This window comes from Natator depressus, chromosome 3 (genome assembly GCF_965152275.1).
Source record: "Natator depressus isolate rNatDep1 chromosome 3, rNatDep2.hap1, whole genome shotgun sequence".
In the NCBI taxonomy this organism is placed as follows: domain Eukaryota; kingdom Metazoa; phylum Chordata; order Testudines; family Cheloniidae; genus Natator; species Natator depressus.
Window position 1 is genome coordinate 117,408,901 of NC_134236.1, and position 27,128 is coordinate 117,436,028.

Below are 27,128 nucleotides of genomic sequence, written 5' to 3' on the forward strand. Positions count from 1 at the left end.
GAGAGAAGCCCTCCCTTTGACATAGCATTCTCTACACCAGGGGTGAGGTGGGTATAACAGTTGCTCATGGATGTGGATTTTTCACACCCCTCGGGGATGTAGTTATACCGATGTAAGTCTGTGGTGTACACCAGACCTAAAAAAGTGTCTCCGCTAAATACAAGGTTGAACAAATAGTTCAGCATAAGTAGTTAGCATGTTTTAATGGGACCATTCAAGGTGAAGCGGCCCATTAACACCTCTGTGGTCATAGGACAGAAAAAGGGGGGTTAGTGGGTTATAGGTTGTTGTAATATGCCATAAATTCAGTGTCTTTAGTAGGACCATGATATTAGCTGTTAAAAGTATCTGTCTCAGACACAGCTTAGAGCAGGGGTAGTCAAAGGGCCAAACCTGGACCGCCAGACACTTTTGAACAAACCCTCAAATCTTTTTATTGGCTTATTATTACTACTGTTGGTTTTTTAAATTATTTTCTCTGGAGCGTGGACCTTGACTATACCTTGACCAAAAAATAATGGACTACCTCTGGTTTAGATGTTGTTGAGCCTCCTCGCACTACTGTTTTGATTGCATTTCTTGGGTACCATGTACATTATTTCACATTTGAAAATTTGTTGGGGTGGGTTTGGGCAGAGGGGCATGCACTGTGTCTACAATGGCCAACTAAATTATTAGTGATGGGCAAGCCTCCAGGGTGTGGGGACCTATTATGTACTTTGGGCTAGAAATCTTGCGAGATCAGGCTCTCGTAGTATTTTGGTTTCCAATGGAAGCAGCAATACAAAGAGTGACTACTTCTCACAGTAGTTTCCAACCCAGCCAAAAATCAGGAATTGCCAAAGTACAAAAAATATCAACCTGCGCTCCAAAATCACAGTAATTGATGGCAGGACTTTGAAAGAAGCCAGAGATTTCTCCAAGGTGAACTGTAAATCAAAAATAAATTTGCTTGTACCCTTCACTGTTCAATGACATTCAAGATCGTCGCTCCAAGACGTTTCAAATAATCCTCTCAGGCGGTTGGCTGGGGTAGGGTTTTTCACCTTCCTCTGCAGCATAGGTCCTGCTAGGATTGTCTGGATATATCCCACCTAATCTCATCTCTCTGCCATTGCAGAGGCTTCTGCCATTAGTGGCACTTCAGTCACACCTGTCCTCTGCCTCTCCCGAGGACTGATATGCATTGATCTAATGTCACTGGAGTCAACAAAGGGGCATCTGGGTGAAGTTTAGGGTATGTCTACACTGCAATTACACACTCACAGCAAGGTTCGAGCTAAGGGGCTGTTTAATTGCGGTGTCGGCATTTGGCCTCAGGCTGCAGCCCAAGCTCTGGGACTCTTCCACATTGCAAGATCCTAGAGCCCGGCCTCCAGCCCAAGCTTGAACACGCTGCAATTAACAGCCCCTTAGCCTGAAACCATAAGCCTGAGCCCTGGTCTACACTGGGCGGGGGGAAATCTATCTAAGTACATTGACTTCAGCTATGCGATTCACGTAGCTGAAGTTGACGGACTTAGATCGACTAACCATGGTGTCTTCACCGCGGTGAGTCGACTGCTGCCGCTCCCCTGTCGACTCCGCCTGCGCCTCTTGCAGCGGTGGAGTACAGGAGTCAACGGGAGAGCGCTCGGGGATCAATTTATCGCTTCCAGACTAGAAGTGATAAATTGACCCCTGCTGGATCGATCGCTGCCTGCGGATCCAGCGGGTAGTGTAGACATACTCGGAGTCAGCTGGCACAAGCCAACCGCAGGTTTTTAATTGTAGTGTACACATACACACAATGGCCTGTGATAATACAGGTAGTCAGACTAGATGATCTAATGGTCCCTTCTGGCCTTACATTTCATGATGTTTATGAAAAAAATTTAAGAGCAAGGGCCATATTTTAAGGTAGTTAGGTGCTGACATATGTAGATGGGGCTAGTGGGATTTTCAGAAATGCCTAGGCACTAAACTCCCATTGAAGTAAAGGGAGGTCAAAATTGAAATAAATGGGAATTAGGGCACCTAGGCACTTGTGAAAACCTATTAAATGTCTATCTGCATCTGCAGACACCTAAATAGCTTTAAAAATCTGTCCCCTAGAATCAGCGTCACAGCACCTCTCAACTGGGGGGAATGAGCAATGCCACTACAGAGGTGAGAGACATCACTCTTGGGTTCCTCCAACAAAGAGAAAAGTAAGAGCCTTGCAATATCATTTGATTTTATTAAAAAGTCTGAAGCTATGTTTTATATGTAGTAAAGGGCAAGATCAAAAGTTTAGTTTTGCTTTGCAGCCTAACTTTAAAGAAAAGGCAGAGAGGAGGAAGAGGGAATAGCTGGGAGACAGATTTTTAGATTTCTAACATGGTTTGTCGGACAGGTGTGGAAGTGACCAAAGACTTGTTATAATAGTGTTCAAAATATAGGGATGCTAACTGGCCATATCAGATCAGCACAAAAGCTGCAACAGAGTAAACTAAACTTAAGATCCAAACTAGGGTTAAGAACCATTCTCAAGCACAATTTAAAGCCAGTGTAGATTAAGCTGTAATGACTACCGAAGTTTTAAACTACTTTGGCTAAATTAGAGCAAGCTTTTCTCACTATTCTTGTTAGACCGAGTGTGGCTTCCAGAGAATCAGACTGGATGAGCTACCACTACTAGACCCAGGAGGGGTCAAGTGTTCTCGGGAGGCAAAAAGCAGTACATATCTCCGATTCCACTCGTCTGAACACATGTACAACCCTGTCCACAAATGTGTGCTTCTACAAACACCTTTAAGCCTATCAAAGGCAAGCAGAACTTGTATACTATGAATTACACTGAATTTAACAGCAGTTGTTGAATTGGACCACAGTTCAACAGCAGCCAGCCTAGCCTGTGTGCACAGGGCTGGACTATGTTGTAAGTGGCTTCTGACACACAGTGTTCATTGCCTAGATCTATTTATACCAGAGCAGTTTCTGCACTCGGCTCCGCCCCATCCACACAGATGGAACTCAGTTGGCCTTGTCTGCATTACTAATTCTGTCATGCTGGAGGAGAGTAGTGCCGTAGTGCCCTCATTATTATAATGTAGTACAGTCATGTCTATGAAGATGGGGCCAAACTGTGTTATAACCGTGTTATAGAATGGGGTTACAGCTCTAGGGACAAATTCCACCCTCGTACAAATCACCATTGAAGTCAGAGTTGCACTAGCTTACCAGAGAGCTAAATTTAACCACCTGGTCTCTAGAGGGCCATAACAGAGTTCCATAACATTTTCGTAACATCAGCTTGGTCACATCTACATAGGCAAAACCATGCTATGTCATAACATAGTCAGGGCAGTGCCCCAACATGCTAAAATCCACAGTACAGACAAAGACTTTAAAAACTGTTAAACTGTTTTTCTTTTCTTTTCTTTAATGTAGATGGAACACAGGAGACTGTCATTACTGCAAGATCACCCAATGCAGCATTTGGCAGTTGATGGAATGGAGAACATGACAGTATTTGTTTTTTGGCACTGGTTAATAAGTGCACAGTGCTGTAGATAGGAATGTACAAACTACATCTGGTTAAGAATAAAAAAAATATACAGCTATATTTAACACTTAAATTAAACACTTTTTTGCATACTAACAACCTCTTGTACATTCAGTTTTAAACAAAGATTCTTTAATAACCATAATTTTACAAGCTTTTTCCCCCTTCCCAAAAACCAGCTGCTGCTTGAGACTTTTAAAGGTGAAAAACTGGAGCTACATTTAAAAATAGCCAGGTGTCTTACTACTGTAATATATCACAGCATATTTTTCTTTCTGAAAACACAGATCTATCCGTTCAAAAATTGAACCACTGTAGAGGTTCCATAAAACCAGCAGGGTTTGTTTTTATATGGATACTTTGGTTAACAGCAAATCATTCTTAAACAATGAAGGAAAGAAATCATTTCTTTTACCACCTCTAGAGATGCACTTCCTTGGCATGTTGTAGCAATCCGCATCTTTATGGATGAGCACTGCAGCAAGTCAGAGAACACTAGTTTGCCTGTACTGAGATCTCAATAACTGGATTATAAACCAGGTTTAATATATTCCTAACACAGTTCTCTGGTTATCACAGAGAAGAAGCTACCTTTATTCCTTACACAGTTAAAGCTGCAGCAGTACTTGCCACAACCCCACATTATTATACAAAATAGATGTTTCCCCTCTTGCCTTTCTGGTCAGGAGAACAGCTCTGGATTTTCGCTGAGCCCTACGTTTTCGGCAACCCAGTAGGTTGCGCAGCATCAGAGCATTTTAGCAAATGAAGTGCCACTGGACCTCATTGTAATGCAACGATTGCTTCTGCACAGGTCATACGGATTTCAGATCAGACGCGACCTCTGATTCATTGGAGCCTTACTTGTTTCCAGAGGAATGAATTCCCTCAACTTTGGGGCAGGAAAAAGAAACTAGACCTTTATCCCACTTCCATCTCACGTTATCCAATCCTCTCTGTTCCAGTACATTAGAGCCATCAAAAAATCACACACAAAAAAGGGCAGGTGTGTACAACTCTCCAGGAATAGATCAACACACCAGTCACTATGTAATACTGTAGCTGAAAAGCAAGAAGTCTGACTGAGAAACAAAGGCACTTGGTAACAGAAGATGAGAACACATTCCATTAAACGATCAGTGAGTCAACAGTTTAAGTCTTGTGATCCAACTGACTAGTAGTGAGGGCTCTGTGGAGGAAGATTTTGTGGGTGATGTAACAGAGAGTTTTTTAGCTCCTTCCTCCTGGAAAGGGATGGTTGCACTGTTATGAAGATCTGTATTCACAAAGCACCTGCTGCCTCTAATGTAGTCTGCGCCCCTCACTAACTGCCTGTCAGCCACTGGCCTTGCAAAATGCTGCTGCGAGGAGGAACTTTCTTCAATGATTGGGGGTATCCTCTCATTACTGAAGTACCTGCAGAGGACATCTTCACCTGCAGTAAAACAGAAGGTGAAAATCATGTAGTTTTTGCCTCTACAATTCATTATTAAGTAACCATCTTGCTTTTTTATACCTATTGAGAGGATCTCAAGGCATGATACAAATACCAATTAAGGCACAAAGTGTGCTTATGAGGTGAATAATTATTATTTGCATTTTACAGATGGGTAAATTGCGGTCCATAGAGGTTTCAAGTGACTTTCCCATGTTTAGACATGAAGTCAGTGACAGAACCTAAGAGTGCTGGCATCCAACCACCTGCCCTATCTGCGCACACTTAGCCAATAAAAGTGTGGCAAGGTTATTCAATACCCAAAACAAAATAAAATTGATAAGCACGGAACAGTGTTTGAAGGTTAAGTGGAAGACTCAAACACGACAAACCTGCTGTAAAGCAAGATTTCACATGAGTTAAAACCATGACGATGCATGTTCGGTGAATGAAAACAACAAGTTGAACATGCACCTACTCCTGTCTTGCTGTAACCCTCTTAAAGCCACAATATTCTGTCTGGACACTGGAAGTCAAGTATTTTGAAAATATAAATTTAAAGCTCTTTATTTCTGATTGCACATTTATATTGTACTAACAGTTCAGGTACATTTAAAAACCTCCTAAAATCTAAACAAAAAGCAGCCCTGCCACCTGCTGATCATTCTGTTGGATTGGCTAATTAGTCAGTTTTCAGCATTTTGCAAACCTCAAAGGAGCTTCTCTATATTGCAATGACCTTTCTTGGAAATGCACATAGTCTTCTGTAACTGACTTCAAGAACACGCAACAATAGTCATCCTGTCTGCTTTCCTATTCCGCACAGGTTCTTATACAACCCCATCACTATAGTACCTGAACTTCAGAGAAACAATATGAACCAGAAGCTAGTATCCAACACCATCATACTAAGTTTCTCTGCCATTCTGTGCATGCTGCTTTAGGATCCCTCACCTCCTAATTGACCTCCAAATTGCCAAGCAGGTCAAGCGCTCATGCATAATCGCTAATCAGTTTTGCCAGCATGAGTACATGTTAAAAGAAATTTGATTTTCTCCTGGCTTCATTTAAAAAAAAAAAAATTGTTCAAATGGGACCACGTCCCATTAGCAACAAAAAACCTGGGTCCAAAATTTTAGAAGAGTCCTGATGACCCAATTTCATTTTGAATTTCTTACCTTGACGTTTGCTGAAGCTTAAATTGGCACTTCTGGAGGAAGTGCTTCTTGTCTGTCTGACAATGATGCACTGTCTCTCGTGAGATAAGCATTGTCTATAGCATTCCTGGTTTTCTCTCCCTTTCCTTTCACCTGGTCTCCTCTCCCTGCAATCACTTGGCTAAATCGTGCCCCTCATCCCAACCACTTTCTAAGAGCGTCAAGCTTCTAGTGCTGGACACTAGCAGTAGTGATAAATGGCTCCATGTCTAGTTGGCAGCCGGTGTCAAGTGGAGTGCCCCAGGGGTCGGTCCTGGGGCCGGTTTTGTTCAATATCTTCATAAATGATCTGGAGGATGGTGTGGATTGCACTCTCAGCAAATTTGCAGATGATACTAAACTGGGAGGAGTGGTAGATACGCTGGAGGGGAGGGATAGGATACAGAAGGACCTAGACAAATTGGAGGATTGGGCCAAAAGAAATCTGATGAGGTTCAATAAGGATAAGTGCAGGGTCCTGCACTTAGGATGGAAGAATCCAATGCACCGCTACAGACTAGGGACCGAATGGCTAGGCAGCAGTTCTGCGGAAAAGGACCTAGGGGTGACAGTGGACGAGAAGCTGGATATGAGTCAACAGTGTGCCCTTGTTGCCAAGAAGGTCAATGGCATTTTGGGATGTATAAGTAGGGGCATAGCCAGCAGATCGAGGGATGTGATCGTTCCCCTCTATTCGACACTGGTGAGGCCTCATCTGGAGTACTGTGTCCAGTTTTGGGCCCCACACTACAAGAAGGATGTGGATAAATTGGAGAGAGTCCAGCGAAGGGCAACAAAAATGATTAGGGGTCTAGAGCACATGACTTATGAGGAGAGGCTGAGGGAGCTGGGATTGTTTAGTCTGCAGAAGAGAAGAATGAGGGGGGATTTGATAGCTGCTTTCAACTACCTGAAAGGGGGTTCCAAAGAGGATGGCTCTAGACTGTTCTCAATGGTAGCAGATGACAGAACGAGGAGTAATGGTCTCAAGTTGCAATGGGGGAGGTTTAGATTGGATATTAGGAAAATCTTTTTCACTAAGAGGGTGGTGAAACACTGGAATGCGTTACCTAGGGAGGTGGTAGAATCTCCTTCCTTAGAGGTTTTTAAGGTCAGGCTTGACAAAGCCCTGGCTGGGATGATTTAACTGGGAATTGGTCCTGCTTCGAGCAGGGGGTTGGACTAGATGACCTTCTGGGGTCCCTTCCAACCCTGATATTCTATGATTCTATGATTCTAGTTGTAGTGGGGATAATTCCTGGAAAGCTCTGCTTCTAGCTTGCTTCAAAACCAGCCCCTACTTCAGATTGAACAAACATAAAAGCTCTGATCAAGAAACAGCTTAGTCCTCAACATTCACAGGACAGATGTGGGAGGGACGCGAAGGGTTTGTGGGAAATGGAACAGCCGTTAGTAGAAAGCAGAAACAAATACAAGTACAGATCTGCCCTAATCAGTCCAACCCATCTCAGATGCTTAAGTCAACTGCAAGACAGAACAACAAAGGTTTTGGTCTCAGTGCAAACTAAGCCTGAGTTGTCCAACCACTGCCTCGTGTTATTAATACTTAAAGCATAAAACAGTGACATCAGCGCTGAACATCTGATCTGCAAACAGCAATCCTTTATTCCTAAATTTAAGATTTTTTTCTCCCAATTCATCTCCTGATTGAAGGAAGTTTTTGTTTGTTTTAATAGTCTTGCCTTTTCTTCCTTGTGCTCGGGGCCTCAAGAAAGGATCTGCAGCTCCCAGCCAGCTCCCATCTGCAGGCATTGACAGAGGGCGAGGTTTTCCTAAGGGCAACATGGAGAAGGTTATAAGAGGAATGTACTGTTAAGTTTAGGAGAACATTATCTCATCTCCATTTATCTCATCACAGTGTTGTGGGAACAAATTATTTCAAGATAATTTTTGCTTTTAAAACAAGGAAGCATTATGAGGAGATCTGACAGCCACACAAAATGCTTCTCTCCAACTCTACTAAAACTGACCACCAAAAGTTACAACCAATGCACAAACGGTAAACCAAAATCTGATCTCATCCAGCTGGGCTTTGATGCCAGTCATTAAAGTAATGAACAACAGGGTTTAATTTTTAGTGAAATGAATAAGTGGATTCAAACTTAGAATTTTGTTGTTTATGTTTTCCTCAGATTACCTTTAAAATTCAGCGAGCAGTTCTCACACTCTCACAAAAAATCCACACCCACCCAAGCATTTAAATCTTGAATAGCAACAATAAAAAGAGGCATGAACTCACCATAAGACTGTGTTTTTTCTCTCATCTTTGTTGGCAGTATATTTGCTTCCATGGGATATCCAGGCAACTGATCAGAATCAGCAATAGTAAACCTTCGCCTTCGGCTTTCCTGATCGAGGAAAGAATTAGGAGACTCTGCGCCCTTGGAGCCAGGTAATGGCTGCTTAGGTTTATTACCTCCTCCATAAACGAGACACTCCTTCTCATCCCTGAAAGGAGATTTGCCTCAATTAGCAATGTGAAAGGTATTTTATACTGCAGTCATGAGCCCAGAATGATCATTCTAGCTCAAAGGTGGGCAAACTATGGCCCGCGTGCCACATCCGGCCCGAGGGACCATCCTGCCCAGCCCCTGAGCTCCTGGCCGGGGAGGCTAGTCCCCGGCCCCTCCGCCAGTGTCCCCCCTCCCCCGCAGCCTGAGCATGCTGTGCCACGCCGCCAGCACAGCAGTGTGGCTGGCTCAGGCATGGTAAGGGGGCGGGGAGTCCCAGGGCGGCAGTCAGGGGCCAGGGAGCGGCGGGGTTGGATAGGCATAGGAGTCCCAGGGGGCCTCTCAGGGGTGTGGATAGGGGTTGGGGCAGTCAGGGGACAGGGAGAAGGGGGGGTTGGAAAGAGGTTGGGGTCCCGGGGGGCAGTCAGGGGGCAGGGGTCCCAGGAGGGGGCAGTCAGGGGACAAGGAGCGGGGGCTTGGATGGGTCAGGGATTCTGAGGGGGGCAGTCAGGGGGCGGGAAGTGGGAGGGGGCAGATAGGGTGTGGGGGCCAGGCTGTTTGGGGAAGCACAGCCTTCCCTACCTGGCCCTCCGTATAGTTTTGCAACCCCGATGTGGCCCTCGGGGTTGCAAAGTACTTTGGATACTGTGGTTCTCTAGTGAATGTGTTAAAAATTCTTTGAAGGGAAAAGTGCAGGTTAAAATAATGATGTTCTTAATTTTTTTTCAGTTTTGGGTGCATATCCCTATTTGGGAGGTTTGGCATTTCAGTCATTACAAATGATATTAGCCAATGGGAGTATATCACCTTCCCTGCCCACTTACCAAAGTATGATTCTCTTAGAGTTTTTAATTATAAAAAAAAAAAAATACTCCAATTAGATTTTCACATGTTCTAGGGTGGTTTCTGCATGAACTTCCCTTCCTAGAGTGACCATATGTTCATGAAAACCAGAAGCACCTGTTTAATTCTAAAAAAAACACACACACACCACCCCACAACCGTGATCTGACCCACTTTTTACACCCACTATAATATGATTATTTGAAGGAGCTGGCAACCAGCTGAGCCATGAAACGGACAGCAGGCTCTGAGTATATATGCACCTTAGCCCCCCCCCCCTCCTCACTCATATAATTCCAGGCCTATCCAGGCCTCCATGAGGCCCAAGAGACACATGTACAGTCATATCTATGGAAATTCAGAGACAGAGCCACACAGAACTGAAGCGAGTTCTAGCCTACAGAGAGCTCAGCTTTGTCACCACCATATGCAAGAGGCAACTGAGACAGGCTGGGCAAATGCCCATGGTTCTCTTCACACTAAGGGGTGGGAGGAGAGAAATGACAACAGCATACAAAATATAAAAGGAAGTGGGCACCCTCTCTCCTGCTTCCAGCTGCCAAAAGCTTCCCACGTTTACTTCCTTAAGGGAACAAAACCAACATACAACTATCTACTGCCTTTCCCTGCCCTGTCCAGGAGGGATGTCCAAGTTTTATAAACCCCCACCCCCTAACTCCAACTCTATCCCTACACACACTTATTCAAGGTGCACACAGTTGGGCTTAGATTTGCTATTCTGGTCCTAAAAAACCTTAAAAGGGCTTTTTAAAAGCACTGCAGAGCCTCATAGTAAAAACTGTTTAAAAATGCTAGTCAAAGCATATCTAGTCTGACAAATTTTAGCACTGAAGACCAAAGTTTTAAAAACCTGAGTATCTCAGTTAGGTTGCTAAATACATATTTATTTACATTTATGTTTCATATTTATGGACAAGTCACCTGACTTTCAGAAGTGCTCAGCACCCAGCACCTTCTCAGGAGTATTACCATGGGAGGGGAGACTAGGTAGGTCAGATCACCAATGATTTGGGAACAGCCTAAAGCTAGCATGATCTCAACCACCTGATATCTCTCTCTCTCTCCCCTCATGTGACTAAGTCTGAATTTTATTATGGATTGAGATCCTCAAAGACAAAAATACAGCCTGCCAACTGATTCTTTTACTCTGCCTAGAGTACTCCTGAGTTTTAGGGTTCTTTGTGTCTAACAAATTTAAAACCGGTTGTGTTCAATCATAAAATTCTTCCAAGTAGTTATCGAAGCTGATCAGAACAGAACATCGGAAAAAAGTATGTCATGAAAAGGATTAAGTATGGCTATTTTTGCTACTCAGTGGTTTTTCACATGCCAGAATAACACCCATTAAAGTTTTTTGGGCAACTCTGCTCTATGTAGCACACAGTGATTTTCTAAAACTGTACACAACTGTTTTCTCCAACAATAAGAAGTACTTAGTGGCTTATGCATTTACTAAGCCCAGAGAAAATCTGCAAGATCTGCAATTTCCTCAAGATAATTTGCACTGAGTTTTGCAGGCAAGCCAGCATAGAGAAGTCTGATAAAAAGGAACTTTTTGTTCAGTAGTGCATGCTTATCTGCATACCGAGGAGAATATGGAACAGCTGGTGGTGGAGGTATATAGAGGTCCAGGATGGCTGGCTTCTCTTTCTTCATCGAGGTATCCATGGTGCTTTCTGGTGACTGAGTTGTAGTTGGTGGAGGACTGGTCTGAAATTAAAGCAATATAATACCTGTAAGATATTTTTGAAATGATCTTCTCCAGCATCTCCTACCACCCACCAGAAGAAGCCAATCCTATAATCAGAGAGTTACCATATTTTACACTGTGGAACTCACTGTCAAAAGAGACTATTCAATGTGTATATGAGACTATAGAAGTTATTGCTGATGTAGGGACCGTGACGGATGTCTTCAGTATGCTGAAGAAATATAATTTCATTCAACCCATTGGCATGGTTGAACAATTTACTTTATGTCTAAAGGGCATGGATGAGAACAAGATATCAGACAATGTAGGTAACACTGTTAGGGTAGAGGAAGAAAAGCATGGAATATTTTTGCCCCACTATTTGGAAGGTTTGCCCTGCCACCTCTTACTCAGTTTCACAACCTCCTAGTGCAGCAGAGATTATAAGGAGTGTTTTAATCTTTCCTTAGCAAGGAGATTGTGTCCTTTACTTTCGAATGAAGATCTTTCCACAGCTATCCATTATTTTGTCACCTTGTGGGTAGATCACTAGTACTCAGTTTACATAAAGCTACACCTTGAAACCCATTTGGAAGTTGCTCGTGCACCAAGCGCTTGCTCATTTATCAGGTTGTATTTCCCAAAGGGATAAATATAAAAGCTGCACCAGTCGATTTCTCTGAAGTTTCAGATTGATCTAGAAAGCCAACAAATGGTTTGACTTCTGACTACCACAGAGATCACCTCTCCTTCTTTGTGATACCACAGCAAGAAAAGGTTACTTACTGTAACTGAGTTTTTGAGATGTGATGCAGACATCTATTCCATGTAGGCAAGTGCGCACCCAGCATGCTGGAGACAGACACTCTTGCCTAGCAGTACCCATAAAGGGGTGGGACTTGAGCCTCATGACTGTGGCCCCAAGCCTGGCTTTGTGAGGCAGCACCACCCCAACCCCCCTCAGTTCCTTCATACCAAAAGCCCATGAGGAGATGCAGATTGGACAGAGGGAGGGTTGTGGAATACATATCTGCATCATGAAAAAATCAGTTACCATAAGTAACCGTTTCTTCTTCTTCGAGTAGGTGCCAACATGTAATCTACATAGGCAGCTCACAAGCAGTACCCAATCTGGAGGCGGGCTCGAAGTCTACTGAAATAGGGATCGCAGGACTGCCCTTCTGAGGTGTGCATCCGCTCCGGAAGATGTGATAATAGCATAATGGTCTGTAAACATACCTATGAGTGACCACTAGGCTGCCCTACAAGTGTCCAGTCTGGAAAATGGTCACTGAGGAACGCTATCGATGTCACTTGCGCTCTCGTGGAGAGAGCCCGTACCTGCTGAGATGGCATCGGCTTTGCTTCGTCAGACAGTCTTGATACAGGATATTATCAATCTAGAGATGATCTGTGCAGAACTAATTTCCCCTTCATGCGGTGCGCATATGACATAAAATGGTTTAGTCCTGTCTAGATAAAAGGCTAGACATCACCCGATGTCCAGACTATGGAGGCGCTGTTCCTCGGGGGAAGAGTGCAGTTTAGGGAAAAAAACACAGGTAAATACCATCGGCTGATTCAGATGAAAGAGACCACCTTGGATAAAAAAAACTTTGGGTGTGGTCACAGCGTTACCTTGCCCTTCAAGAACTGAGCATAAGGCAACTCTGCTATTAGGGCCTGAGACTCTCACATCCTTCTTGCGAAGCGAAGGCTAACGGGAACACAGTTTTCTGAGACAGGAGGGGAAGTGGGTATGGTGCAAGGGGCTCAAATGGAGAGCCCATAAGAGCCGAATGAACCATGTTTAGGTCCAACAAGGGAATTGGCTCTTGGACCAAAGGACGCAAGTGGAGAAGCCCCTCAGAAATCTCATTACCATGGCATTAGAAGAAAAAAAAAATTCCCTTGAATAGGGGGGATGAAACACTAATATTGCTGCCAAATGCATTCTCAGTGAACTGAGCAGAGGGATGATTTCTGAAGATGTAACGGGTACTCTAAGAAGTCCTGGATGAAAGCCCCTGTTGTTCGAGTTCCATGGGCCAAGGACCACACCAAGAACCTCTTCCATTTCACTAAGTAGGCTGTCCGAGTGCAGGACTTCCTCCTACTTTTGAGTAGATTTGTTGGACAGCCTCCGAACACTGCTCTTCCTCTTCGTTCATCCATGCCACAGCCATTGCATAATATGCAGGAAGCTGATCACAGGATGCAGGGTCTAGCTGTGGTTCTGAGTGACAAGGGTCAGGATGGAGACAGTGTGGAAGTTGAACAACAGAGCAAGGAGATCTGAGAACCAGCACGGTCTCAGCTGTGCTGGAGCAATGAGGATGAACTTGGCCCAATCCACCTTAAGCTTGAGGATGGACCTGAGGAATGACCAGAATAGGTGTAATGGCGTACAGAAGAGTTGACCACCAGCTGCAGTGGAAGATATTTGTGAGACTGCCTCTGCTGAGGACCCGTCAAGAGCAGAATAGTAGACACTTTCTGTTTTCCCTTCTCACAAACAGGTAGATCACGGGGATGCCCCATGTTGCAAAGACGACCTGGAAGACACTCTCCTTCAGAGATCACTCATGACTCAGGGAAAAAAACCCTGCTGAGGTGGTCCACAAGACAACAACTTTGCACCCCCAACAAGTGGACTGCTACCGTAGTGATGTCTTCAATACAAAATTGTCACAAGTTGATCCCTAGAGGAAGAGTAACACGGAATGCACTTCCCCTTGTTTGTTCACATATTACATCGCGATGGTTTCGTCGGTGAGTATGTGAACCACTGAGTTTCTGATGTGGTCCTGGAAGTCACAACATGTATTGTAGATGGCCCAAAATTTCCAACATGTTATGGAGTGAGACTTCCTATCCTGACCACAGACCCTGCACCCTCAATGAGTCCAGATGTCCATCCCTTCCTCCCCAAATCCAGAAGTGAACCACTGACTTGGTTGGCAATGGCCGAGTGAAGGAGACTCCTTAGCACACATGGTGTGGGGACTCCCACCAGCACAAGGAATCTAGGAGTACTGAAAGACAGCGAACCAACCTATCCAGAGTATGCAAAGCAGGGCAGTAAACCATCCTGAGCCACATCTGAAGAGGGCGAAGGCACAGCCTGACAAACTGGACCACTTGCATGCAAGCGGACACATGACCCAACAGGCTCAGACACAAGCGGACTGTCATGGAGGGCTGAGATTTTAGACTGAGTCAGAGCCGTTGAAATGCCTGGAAGTAGTTGGCTGGCAGGAACATCCTCGACCTCATAAAATCTAACTTGATTTCTTGAGTAGAACCAAGGTTGACTTTGTGGTGTTTAAAATGAGTCCCAGACGGTCAAGCAAACACTATGTGGTGTCGATGTGGGCTAGAACCTCCTCTCTGGAGCCACCCATCAGTAACCAGTCATCGAGGTACAGGAAATTGTGGATTCCCTTTCTCCTGAGATATGCTATGATCACCACCATGCATTTGGTGAAGACTCGAGGGGAAGAAGAGACCCCAAACAGGAAAACCATATACAGAAAGTAACATTCTCCTACCACAAAACAGAGAAACCTCCTGTAGCTCCATAGAATTACCACATGAACATAAGCGTCCTGAAGATCCAAAGCAGCGTACCAGTTGTTTTGAGACAGCACAGGAAGGATAGCCAATAGAATGGCCATGTGGAATCTCATGTACTTGATTAATTTGTTGAGGCCGCGAAGGTCAAAAATAGGTCTCTCATCCTGCCCTTCGGTTTCAGCATCAGGAAATACTGGGAGAAAGAGCTGTGGCCCAGTGTTTCTGCAGAACTTCCTCTATTGCTCCTAATGTCAACAGAGAGCTGACCTACTTGATGAGCAGTGTCTTGAGAGGGGTCCCTGAAGAGGGATGGAGGGTTTGGGGATGAAGGTGGGGGTGGAAAGAGAGCAAGGAGAGGAACAGGATTGTAGTCCGATCTGACCGTGTCTAGGACCCTGCTGTCGGAGGTAATTGAGTCCCAAGAGAGGGCAGAGTAATGACTGGGCCATTGCTCTGGACTAAGGAGTCAAAATAGGTGTTTAGCCAGCACCAAGGGAGTGTGTGTGGACTGTCCAAAGCCTGAGACCAACTGCTTCCTCTGCGTCCCACTGTTTCAGAGGAAAAGGCTGCAAAAAGGATTGCTGCAGGCGATAATGTTGTTGCTGCTGCACCCTATAGTGGTGTTTTTGTGCAAACAGCATGTAAACTCCCAAGGACCGCAAGGTAGCCCTGGAAACCTTAAAGGAGTGTAGAGTGTCATTGTCTTATCCAAGAACAAAACAAGACTCGGCTGTCAAAAAGCAAGTCCTCAATGGTCTGCTGGACTTCCAAACCAATCCCAGAGTTCTGCAACCAGGAAGCCCATCTCATAGTTACTGCCGAGGCCATGACCAGGTGTCCATAATGTCAAAGGCAGACTGCAAAGACATTTTGGCCACCAAGCAGCCTTCCACAACAAACGCACGAACTTCCTCATGCAATACATTGGGCAACTGGTCTTTGACTTTAGATATGGCTGTTCAACTGAGGAATCATACTTGGACAGCAAAGCTTGTTGATTAGCAATCCTCATCTGTAGGGTTGAGGAGGTATAGATCTTACTGCCCAAAAGATCCAACCGCTCCGAGTCTCTGCCATTGAGTGTTGTGACAAAGATCCTGCTCTACCTTGGTGGGTCTTGCACTTACTGGCAGATTTGCTCACCTTGGAGCTTCACAGCAGCCCTCAGCTTGGCCGTTTTTCTGAACCCACAGTCCAGGTCAAGTCCTCCTATGTCTGACCAGGAGTTGGGAGGTTTGGGGGGAACCCGGGCCCGCCGTCTACTCTGGGTTCCAGCCCAGGGCCCTGTGGAATGCAGATGTCTAGAGTGCCTCCTGGAACAGCTGTGTGACAGCTACAACTCCCTGGGCTACTTCCCCATAGCCTCCTCCCAACACCTTCTTTATCCTCACCATAGGACCTTCCTCCTGGTGTCTGATAATGCTTGTACACCTCAGTCCTCCAACAGTCTGCGTTCTCACTCTCAGCTCCTAGTGCCTCTTGCTCCCAGCTCCTCACACGCACACCACAAACTGAAGTAAGCTCCTTTTTAAAACCCAGATGCCCTGATTAGCCTGCCTTAATTGAGTCTAGCAGCTTCTTGATTGGCTACAGGTGTTCTAATCAGCCTGTCTTAATAGTCTCCAGAAGGTTCCTGATTGTTCTGGAACTTTCCCTGTTACCTTACCCAGGGAAAAGGGACCTACTTAGCCTGGGGCTAATATATCTGCCTTCTATTACTCTCCTATAGCCATCTGGCCCGACCCTGTCACAGTGTAGACTTAAACCTACCCTGCCTGGCCCAGTTGTTTACTGCCATTATGATCAGGGAATTCAGGGCCAGGCAGAAACAGAACCCCTCAAATCATGGGAACCAAATAGCACTTTTCCATATACTAAGCCACCAGCAGTACCAAGGCTGGTGTACTCCAGAGGTCGCTGGCTCGAGGAGTGCATCATTAATTGGGAGGGCCACTCTCACAGGGACATTGGGCTATAGAATATCTACTAGTTTGTGTGTGTTCTCTTTGAGAAACTCTGCTTGTATGTCAAGGGATTCGGCTACACAGCATAAAAGGTCCCAATGCACATTAAAGTCCTCCAGAACCAAACAGCACAGCATAGTCCAGCAATGAGAATGAGGGTCTTGGCTGAGTGCAAACCAGCTCTTACTCCCAGGAAGGCATACCTGAGAGGGAGGACTTTGGAGATTCTACTGGGAGGAAGACTGCCAATGCCTAGGCTTGCAGCTGATCCGCCGTCACCATTGTTGACCTGGCAGGGGATTTCGGCTTTGAACAGGACAAGGAATGGGATCACTGGGAATGAGGAGCATCCCGCTGAGTCCAAGGAGGTCACTGATATGGATAGGGCATTGGTGGCCAGTAGGAGCACGGACAGGGAAATTCTTCCCAGCCTGGGAACATGCCAACTCTGAGAACCATACTGGTCCACTGGCGGACCTCATCACATGATGCAGAACAAGAAGATGACGACGCTTCCTCAGAATCAGAAAAGCCGCAAGATCTCAGAGACATGGGAGAAGCGATGCTCAAGGAAGCCAACAGGCAGTCCGATTCATCCATCACCCAGAACGAGATGCAATTTGTGCCCCCGATGAAGGCCGAGCATGTTGGTGCTGCAGGCAGTGTTGGTCCCAGTGCAAACACTGGTACCGGAGCACCCAAGCGTGTCAACGTCGAGGGTGATGAGAGCCACTATGGGAACATCTGTAGTGTTGAATGTAGCAGGGCCGAAGATGGTCCCAGTGCCAAGGTCCCCCGTACCGATTCTGATCGGGGTGCTGGAACAATTTGCGTAATGAAAGTGCTGAGAGCCATTGAACCAAACTGCAAACTCTCGAAATAATGGAAACCTTCAAGCCGAGGTGTGTGGCAGCACCCCTCGTTCCAGCACCAGCTCTCTCCCCATCATGGGGAGGGGAAGGTCTGGATGTGGTTCTGACAGACATGAGGATTCAGAGGGGATATAGGTGATGCAGCCCTGGGAGGTCCTGGACCAAAAGGCAGAGTAGGTCCACAGCTGCCTGGTATGCCTACGAAATGGACACTGTGGGTACCAGCACTCCCTCGTCAGTACTGGCCTCAATGGACACCCAGAGGCCAGACACACCAGACCAGATGGTACAGGGTTTCTGCCCTTCCCTCTTGGTACCAGAGAAGGGTCAGAGGCACCAATGCCATCCCACATGACAGAAATGATGCCGGGCCAGACTGCTCTTTTCTGGGGGAGGCAGAAGAGTCGCCCCGCAACCTAGAGCTGTCCCAATTGGTCTTATGAGATCTCTTCGTTGGCACTGATGATGGAGAAAGGCTCCTCCGCCTCTTCGGAGAGGCACTTGCCCTGTAACAAGAGGTGGCAGCGCTTTCCACGCCCAAGAATGATCTTCAGCCCAAGGAGGGCCTCAGTACCGGAACAGGCTACATGGCCTGTTCGTGGAGGTGCTGCTTGATGTGAAAGTCCCACGCCACTTGAGTCCACTTCTTGAATGATCTACAGATTGCACAATGCTCTTTTGCCGAGACAAAGCAAAGCGCTTCATGTAGGGGGCATTGCTGGGGATCACCCCTCCACACAAAGGACAGTGTTCAAACCTCGGTAAGGGCTTCACCAGGGACACAATCAAGCAATTAACACTATCTACTGACTAACTAAAATAAACTAGGCTAAGACTTAATGTGAGGTTTAGAGTCTACAACCACACAGAGCTCTGACTCCAGCCAATGGTAATGAGAAGGAACTGAGCAGGGAGGGGAGGAGGTCAGAGGGGCAGCACCTCATATAGCCAGGGAGGGACCACAGACATGACCACCACCCCTCTACAGGTACTTCTAGGCAAAAGTCTCCAACTCCAGCGTGCTGGGCACAGACACACCTAAATGGAATAAATGTCTGCATCTATACAAGAAGAACTGTGATCAGCTGACGCACGCAAGCTAACAAGCCCTGGTTTAACAAGACAGGCTGCGGGAGGGGCCAGACAGTCTCAGAATCTCCCAAGCTTTGAAGAAAACTTCTCTCCCTGTGGTCTGCCAGACCCTGGATTTGATGTCCTTCAGGGGAAGCTTCAAATTCTTTTTTTTCTCTTGCAGGGGAGAGGGAGTATGAGGAGGAAGACTATCTTCTTATAACCTGTCATCATAGCACTCATGTTCCTGGAATGGAGGGTGTGTCCAAGAGAAAATGGTGTGTGTGGATGCAGGAGGGTTAGTTTTGGACACTGGGGCAGAGTTTTTATATTGGATAGATTTATTAGTATTTTGTATATGCACCCAGATCTTTGGATGGTCACATTTTAAATGACTCTGTACTATAAATAGTGTCCACATTGTAAACCATGTAAAATAATGATGCTCAAAGAGCACAGGTGTAAGATGATAGTCTCATTCATAAGTAGCAAGGAATTCAGATTTACAGCTTTCTGGAGCATGCATGCACATACACACACCCCTCAAGCACTCCAGATTGCCATCTGTACACTTTGCTGAGAAAAAAGTACCCCATAGCTATAGAGATCTTGTGCCAGAACAGAGGCTGGAACAAAGGAAAAAATGGTACCTGTAGTCATAGGTAATTTATTAGATTAGAATGTAATTAATTGTATCTTCCTGTAGCTGTTAAACAAATTGCTTTCTGCTATAACATGCTGTCTTCCAAAACTAGTCTTTGAAGTTATTAGAACCCCTGTTCCTCCCCTACCCGTTACCCCTCCTCTGGCTTTCCCAACGTCCAAATTATGCTTACATACGTCATTTGACCACGTACACAAAACAAACAAGAAGCTCACACCCTTTTCTTTCAGTGCTTGAACTACTTTTCCCTCTCCAGACTAAAACGGAAGCATACATTGGATAACATTGGTTTGGAGAACTTATACGAGATTATCTTTGCTGAATAAACTAATCTCGGTATTTATTGTTTATTTACAAAATTCATCAGTGCAGATTATCAGCCTTTCAGCCTCAAATGGCTTTTTTCTAAAATCAGTGCCTTGAAAACTTGGATTATGAAAGCCAACATTAAATACTCTTATTCTTTTGGAATGTTAGATGAGATTTGGCTAAAGAAAGGACCCCTTCTCATTTTAATTTTGATCCAAAAGGGACAGCCACTGCACAACGTACACCCCCAAAACTCCACAGATATATGGTCACATTGGCTGTTGATGTCAGATATTAAAAGAATAAATTATCTTGGGGGGGATTGCGAAGTAATTCATATCCAATTATTAACGTATGAACACAACTCTTCCAACAGCGTATCACCTGTACAAGCGGTGGTTTCCAGCGTAGGTTCTTCAGTGGGGCCGGAGTAAAATTAAAAGAGCCTGTAGGACGTTTCTTAAGTAGCAGTTTAACTCCAGCAGGATTCTCTCGCAACTTTCCCACAAGGTTTTTTAGTTGCCATCCCACCTTAAAAAGAAGAAAAGGTACCTCTTGCATGCATTCAGAATGAATGGAATATAACTAGGTCAGACTGTTTCTCTCAAACAACACAAACAATAGAAGAAACCCACTGAAGCAGCTGTAAAGGGTACAAAACTTGAAACGCTAATTTTTTTTCTTTTTTAGTAGGTCTCTCAAAAATGTATCACAATTATTTCAAGTGCATGTCCATTTGTGATAGGTCAGGCTCCAGAGTTCAGCATGGGCTTATGCATTTGCTCAACTCTGAACACATGAGTAGTCACACTGAATTACTCCAATATAATTATACCTGATATTTAATACCACTGAGTTCTATGGGTCTGCTCTTGTGTGTGAAGTTAAAAGCAAACGTGACTGTTTATGGGACAGGGAACTAAAATGAGGGGGGAGAGGGAGAATCCCTCAACTCTCCGAGGGGCAAAAAGGTATTTGCCAAAAACATTTCTTTAAAAAATACCAACTTTTTATTAACATAACATACACAAATTCAACATTTCACTTTGAACATAGGCCCTAAGTAAGAAATCATTTTATCCAAAAATATTGCAAGGATTTATTGAAAAACAATGTGTGATAAAAATCAAATCTTTCAAGTATTTCAGTAGAAGAAATTACTTCTACATTAAAGTGAAACCATTTTTACACACATTGCAATAAGGACACACAAACCCCCCCCCCCCCCCCTAAATACAACAAAGCTTGTTACCCAATCATCATCTTGGAGGGAAAAGTCTTGCAGAACAAGCAAGGCTTAGGAAAAGGTTGGTAGGGTTTTTGATTACTTACTACAGTCTGATGATTAACCTGGATCACCTCATCACCAGCATGAATCTTTTGAGATCGATCAGCGGGGGACTACAGAGAAATAAATAAAAGGTATGTGTTTCAATAGGCTTTCCCTTTTTCTAAAAAGAAAAAAAAAAAACCACAGAAAACCAAAAACAACCCTGCTCTTTTATGCCAAAACTCAGATTGTGAAAGTAATATTTAAAGCAGCAGCAGAGCTAATATGTGTATATATAAACTATATTTATACACAGAACTGTCAAGTGTGTATTATGTCCCCAGTACCCACGTGGTTTGAAAACTCATAGCGATCAGGGGAGGTCCCGGAAGACTGGGAAAAGGCTAATGTAGTGCCCATCTTTAAAAAAGGAAACGAGGAGGATCTGGGGAACTACAGACCAGTCAGCCTCACCTTGGAAAAATCATGGAGCAGGTCCTCAAGGAATCAATTCTGAAGCACTTAGAGGAGAGGAAAGTGATCAGGAACAGTCAGCATGGATTCACCAAGGGCAAGTCATGCCTGACTAACCTAATTGCCTTCTATGATGAGATAACTGGCTTTGTGCATGAAGGGAAAGCAGTGGATGTATTATTCCTTGACTTTAGCAAAGCTTTTGATACAGTCTTCCACAGTATTCTTGCTAGCAAGTTAACGAAGTATGGGCTAGATGAATGGACTATAAGGTGGATAGAAAGCTGGCTAGATCAGGGGTCAGCAACCGGCGGCATGCGAGCTGATTTTTAGTGGCACTCTGCTGTCAGCCAGGGTCCTGGCCGCCAGCCCCGCTCAGCCCGCTGCTGGCCTGGATGGACGGAACCCCGGGCCGGCAGCGGGCTGAGTGGTGCCAGTGGCCGGCACCCTGGTTGGCAGGGGCCGGAGGAGGGAACCCCAGACTGGCAGCGGGCTGAATGGCTCAGCACGCTGCCGGTCTGGGGTTCCATCTGCCACCTGTGCTGCCAGTCTGGGGTTCTGTCAGCCAGCCCCGCTCAGCCTGCTGCCGGCCCAGGGTTCCCTCCATCCAAGCTGGCAGCGGGACCCCAGACTGGCAGTGCAGGCAGCAGACAGAACCGCAGACCAGCAGGGAACTGAGCCCTGGCCGGCCGGGGTCCCGTCTGCCGCCGGCCCCGGCCGGCCAGAATCCCGTCTGCCGCCTGGAAGGAATTTTCTGACAAAATGGTTTTTCATTGGAAAATATCAATTAATCAAAATGGAACTCTTTTGCAGGACTTCATCAGTTTTGTCAGAACTGTCACCGGGAACAGTTTCTCAGGTCTAGGATGTAATTCCTGGTCTAAATCAGAACTTCAAGTCCCTGCTCTGCCTGATTCGGACCAGACACTTGAAGTAAATCAGTCTCCCACATCTCAGCATATGGCTGTTTTGTGATCTCAGTCTCTCCTGTTGGATCTGTTCAGCTTTGTATAAATAAATACTCAGCTTCAACAATTTAGCAATTGAGACATTCCCCCTCCCCACCTCCCAGACTCCAGAATAGCCCATGGGTTAGGGCACTCAGCTGGGATGTGGCAGACTGACGTTCAAGTGTCAGGTCCAAATTGGGCAGAGCAGGGACTTGAATTTGTTTGTCCCATGTTCCAAGTGAGTGCCCTAACCAGTGGGCTATTCAAGGAGAAGCACACAGACACGCTCTCTCTTTTTGGGAAAATCCTTGAAAAAAAGATCTCAGTTTGGTCCCAATGTGGATCAGGAACACATCTGAAACCTCTAAATTTTTCACGAGACAGGAAAACACCAAGCTTTAGTTAATATACACCCATCTGTGCCAGTTCCTTATCCTAGCCTCACACCCAGAACACCCCCAAGACACACCAGTCATCTCAGATACTTCAATTTGGATGTTCTAGAGTCTCTGTTAGCTAACAGCAGATCAGATAGTTATCATCAATAGCAACATAAACCTAAGTAAAGAAAAAGTGGCAATTAATAAGTGTTAAGAAAATCCAGGAACAGGAGCTAAAATGAGCATCACAAATTGTTTGGTTCTACAGGGATGGAATAGTCAGCTGCATTGCAAAGAGTTTTTAACTTTGTGCCATTTTAAATTTGGTTTAAAAACAAAATGTCTACACAAACTACACTGAATAAAAGGTTTTAGAAAAGAAAACAGCTTTGAAGTGGATAATAAAAGATTAAACATATCCTATTAAGAAACAATATGGGCACTGTTAGTTATTTATGTTGCTACTTGTTACAACTGAATCTAAACACAATAACGTGGTTTCATTTAGTGTGTTCACTAAAAGCCTTAAGTCTCAAATACTGAAGATATATGACAGAAAAGTAACGAGTACAGCTGGGGCCATTTCATTTTTCCCCTCACTGCTTACTAATCTAAATGAAAGCTGCAAGTTTTAATTTAAGTCCCTAATTTAGTCATTTAATCCAAATGTCTGCATCAAGAAAATAAGAAAATTATATTTAAGTAACAGGACAACATTATGTGTGTGCATGATGTGTACTGAGAGATATAGGTGTTAAAAAACAACAACATTTAAAAATTAATTTCCTCCCAAAACAGACAACATGCTCAGCTAGACATTAACAAGCAGCTGTTAAACATGTAAATATTTACTCTGAGTTATCTAAAGCTGGTGCCATGCACAGGTTACTGCTACAGTTATTTAAAAAATATTCCTGCTACCATAACAACATATCAACTCTGATGAAGCCTTGGCAACACTGGCAGAACAGAGATACACTAACAGACGTGTCCACAGTGCAATTCACACAGGGAGGGCTACTCACCATAGCAAAAGCCTCACTCTCTCCCCACAAACAACAATATGGATAGGAGGACAATATCCCTGAGCTACTGAAGAACTGAAAGCCTGGATGGAAGTTTCTCTATCACCACCACCAGACCTTCAAAACTCAAGTAATATCTTGTAATAGTGGGACACTATAGGAGTAAATTGTGCAATGAGGAAGATGCTGTACATGTGACAGAGGCTCCAGCTACTATGAGTAACCACATTTCTTTGCAAAAAGAAAAGGAGTACTTGTGGCACCTTAAGGTGCCACAAGTACTCCTTTTCTTTTTGCGAATACAGACTAACACGGCTGCTACTCTGACACATTTCTTTGCTATCCTCTTGCTTCTTCATCAAGGAAATGCCTGTTTGGAGGGGTGAATACTGTCCAAACCAAGGCTAACGGCATCTTTTGGGCTGTGATTATGCTTGCAGAAAACATTCTAGGGGGGTCCCACACAGGTCAGTTCTGGGTCTGACACTATTCAATATCTTCATTCATGACTTGGATAATGGAGTGGAGAGCAGACTTACAAAACCTGTGGAAGATATTAAGGGGTTGCAAGCACTTTGGAAAACAGGATTATATTTCAAAACTACCTTGACAAATTAGAGAATTGGTCTGACACTGAATTCAATTAGATGAAATTCAAAAAAAATTGCAAAGTACTATATTTAGGAAGGAAAGAAATCAAATGAACACCTACAAAATGGGGAATAACTGGCTAGGTGCTGTACTGCTGAAAAGGATCCGGAGGTTATAGTGGATCACAAATGGAATGAGTGTCAATAATGAGATGCAGTAGGGAAAAAGAACATCTCAGAATATTAGCCTAACAGGAGCATCACATGTAAGAGTCAGGCGGTAATTATCTCACTCTACTCAGCACTGGAGAGGCCTCAGCTGGAGTACTGTGTCCAGTTCTGGGTGCCACACTTCAGGAAAGATGTGGATAAACGGGAGGGAGTCCAGACAAGAGCAACAAAAATAAGAGATTTAGAAAACCTGACCAGTAAGGAAAGGTTAAAAAACTATGCCTGCTTAGTCTTGAGAAAAGAATACTGACGGGAGACCGGATAACAGTCTCCAATATGTTACGGGCTATTATAAAAAGGATGGGGATCAATTGTTCTCCAAATCCACTGCAGGTAGGACAAGTAATGGGCTTAATCTGCAGCCAGGAAGATTTCATTTTTTTTTTCTAATAGCTAATCTAACTGTAAGGGAAATTAAGCTCTGGAACAGACTTCCAAGGGAGGTTGTGGAATCCCCATCATTGGAGATTTTTAAGAACAGGTTAGACAAAAGAGGTGTCAGGTATGGTCTAGGTTTTTGCTTGGTTCTGCCTCAGTGCAGGGGGCTGGACTTGATGATCTCTCAAAGTCCCTTCCAGCCCTATATTTCTGTGATTCCTGATTCATTAAACAGTGAGCACTGAATTCAGAGTATCCTACAGGATGATCAACAGACTGCTTGAGAGATCTCAGATAGTACATATATAGCCAGTTTCAGCTCACAAGGCAGCTATTCCACTCCTATGGAGAGCATGGAAGAAAGTGGAAAGTTTTGTTTTGGCCAGTGTGTTCTCATGCAACACAGGAAATCACGAACAGGCAGGAAGATCTTGGAAATCCTGTCAACTGACTGAAATTAGACAGTGTATTGCTTTCCTGGAACCATTCAGTGTGGTTGGTGCAGTACTAGAGTTCTGATAACAGCCACCTGGCAAAGGTTTCATTCATATATGTTAAAAGAAATATTTTGAGAGCTAAATAAAATGCAGATACTACTTTTGTCAGAAAGGTAGTTTGTAGCTGAATATAAACTAGATCTTTTGTCATCAGAAAGAAGGGGGAAAAAAAGAGTCTAATTATTGCTAGTAGATCTCTCACTTTCATCTCCTAGTTGATGTTATTTCTCCAAGGAGAATGCAGTTTCCCTGAGAGAACTGATACTTACAGATTCACCTGGGTTCAGAGTTTTGGTTTATGGTTGCAGCAGAGTCTCACTCAGAGCTTTCAGCCTGTGTTTCAACTACCTATACAACTTAATGGTGACCAAAGTTACAATCTTTCACATCTATCAAATGTTGACATTGCTGCACAGTAGACTCAGTCTTTCAGCCTATGGTGAACAAGTTATGCCAAATAACCCAGTAAGATTAAGAGTTGGCAGATATAAAAGATTACAGTTTTCATGATAAATGGTAAGTACAGATTTCCACCCACTCCTCCCTAATCACTATAACTTAGCAAGGGTTCAGAAGGAATCACCAGTCCTTTTTCTAACTAGAAAAGATCACATAAGCTGCACTTCACAGGTTCTTCCTTTCAGCAACCACACCATCCACGTAGATATAGTCCTACTATTATTATCTATTTGGATTATAGTAGCACCTAGGAGCCACAGTCATTGACCAAAACCCAACTGTGTTAGGCACTGTACAAGCACACAATAAATAGGCAGCAGTCTCAGCACACCAGAGGACTAGTATCTAGACGGCAATATCCTAAACCCGAGGGGGGGGGGGAAAGAAAAAAAAAAAACTTTTTGTGATCTTAGCTGCTGTTACTTTGCCACTGAGAAGCACATAGTTTATTCCTGGTCTAAACTACCCTCCCTGATCTCCTTTGGTAAAGAGGAGTTGTCCTAATAAGAGCAAAGTATGGAAGAGCATATTTGCTCAGCAAGCATTTGTTTACACAAGACACCATAAAAACTTTGTAACTGAACAATAATTTCTAGTAATTCCGTAAGGCAAATAGTCTAAAGCCAATGGTATTTTGAACATCGACCTCAACTCCTGTTTTCCGACAGTGGCCAATGCCATGTGCCCCAGAGGGAATGAACAGAACAGGTAATCACCAAGTGATCCATCCCCTGTCGCCCATTCCCAGCTTCTGGCTTTCCTGCTTGAGCGAGTGGAATCTAGGTTCTGCTAGATGAGAGTGATGGGCAAAAGCTACGTGGAGTTCAGTGACTCCAGGAGTTGAAGCAGCAGGGTCACCTGTTATCCAGTACTCCTTTACGAATGCCTCACTGTCTGTCAACCAACAAGAACTGTGGCTTTCCCGTAGCTGGGGGGGGAAGAAGAGTGATGTTCCATTTTGTGCCCTCTTTAAGAAGGCTGATGAACCTGATGTTTGCAGGTATCCTGTGAACCACTTTTCCTGTGGTTTCTGAGTAGCTGTTCCCATAGGCCTTCCTCAAGTTCCAACACAGCCTTGGTAGCAATGTGATTAGGGGGACTTGGAGAGCAACGTCTCTGACAACAGGAGGGTGCTCGCTATGCATAAAATTGTCAAGGACAGTTCGTTCCACAACTAGAGGCCATGTGTTCTGGCCACAGAACACAAACCACATGTCCAGCAAGTAGACTTGCCTC

General features: G+C 44.6%; 1 protein-coding gene across 1 annotated transcript in view; it reads right to left on the bottom strand.

The window, feature by feature from the left end:
* Positions 1–3,398: 3,398 nt before the first annotated feature.
* CNKSR3 (CNKSR family member 3) overlaps positions 3,399–27,128 on the bottom strand; it is a 96,278-nt gene continuing 72,548 nt past the window's right edge. Inside the window, exons 8-13 of the mRNA XM_074948648.1 lie at positions 20,971–21,039; positions 20,023–20,169; positions 11,078–11,202; positions 8,418–8,626; positions 7,861–7,950; positions 3,399–4,961 (exon numbers count right to left, since the gene is read on the bottom strand). Coding sequence (XP_074804749.1) covers positions 4,663–4,961; positions 7,861–7,950; positions 8,418–8,626; positions 11,078–11,202; positions 20,023–20,169; positions 20,971–21,039 — 939 coding nt within the window. The 3' untranslated portion in view covers positions 3,399–4,662. The remainder of the gene's footprint in view (positions 4,962–7,860; positions 7,951–8,417; positions 8,627–11,077; positions 11,203–20,022; positions 20,170–20,970; positions 21,040–27,128) is intronic.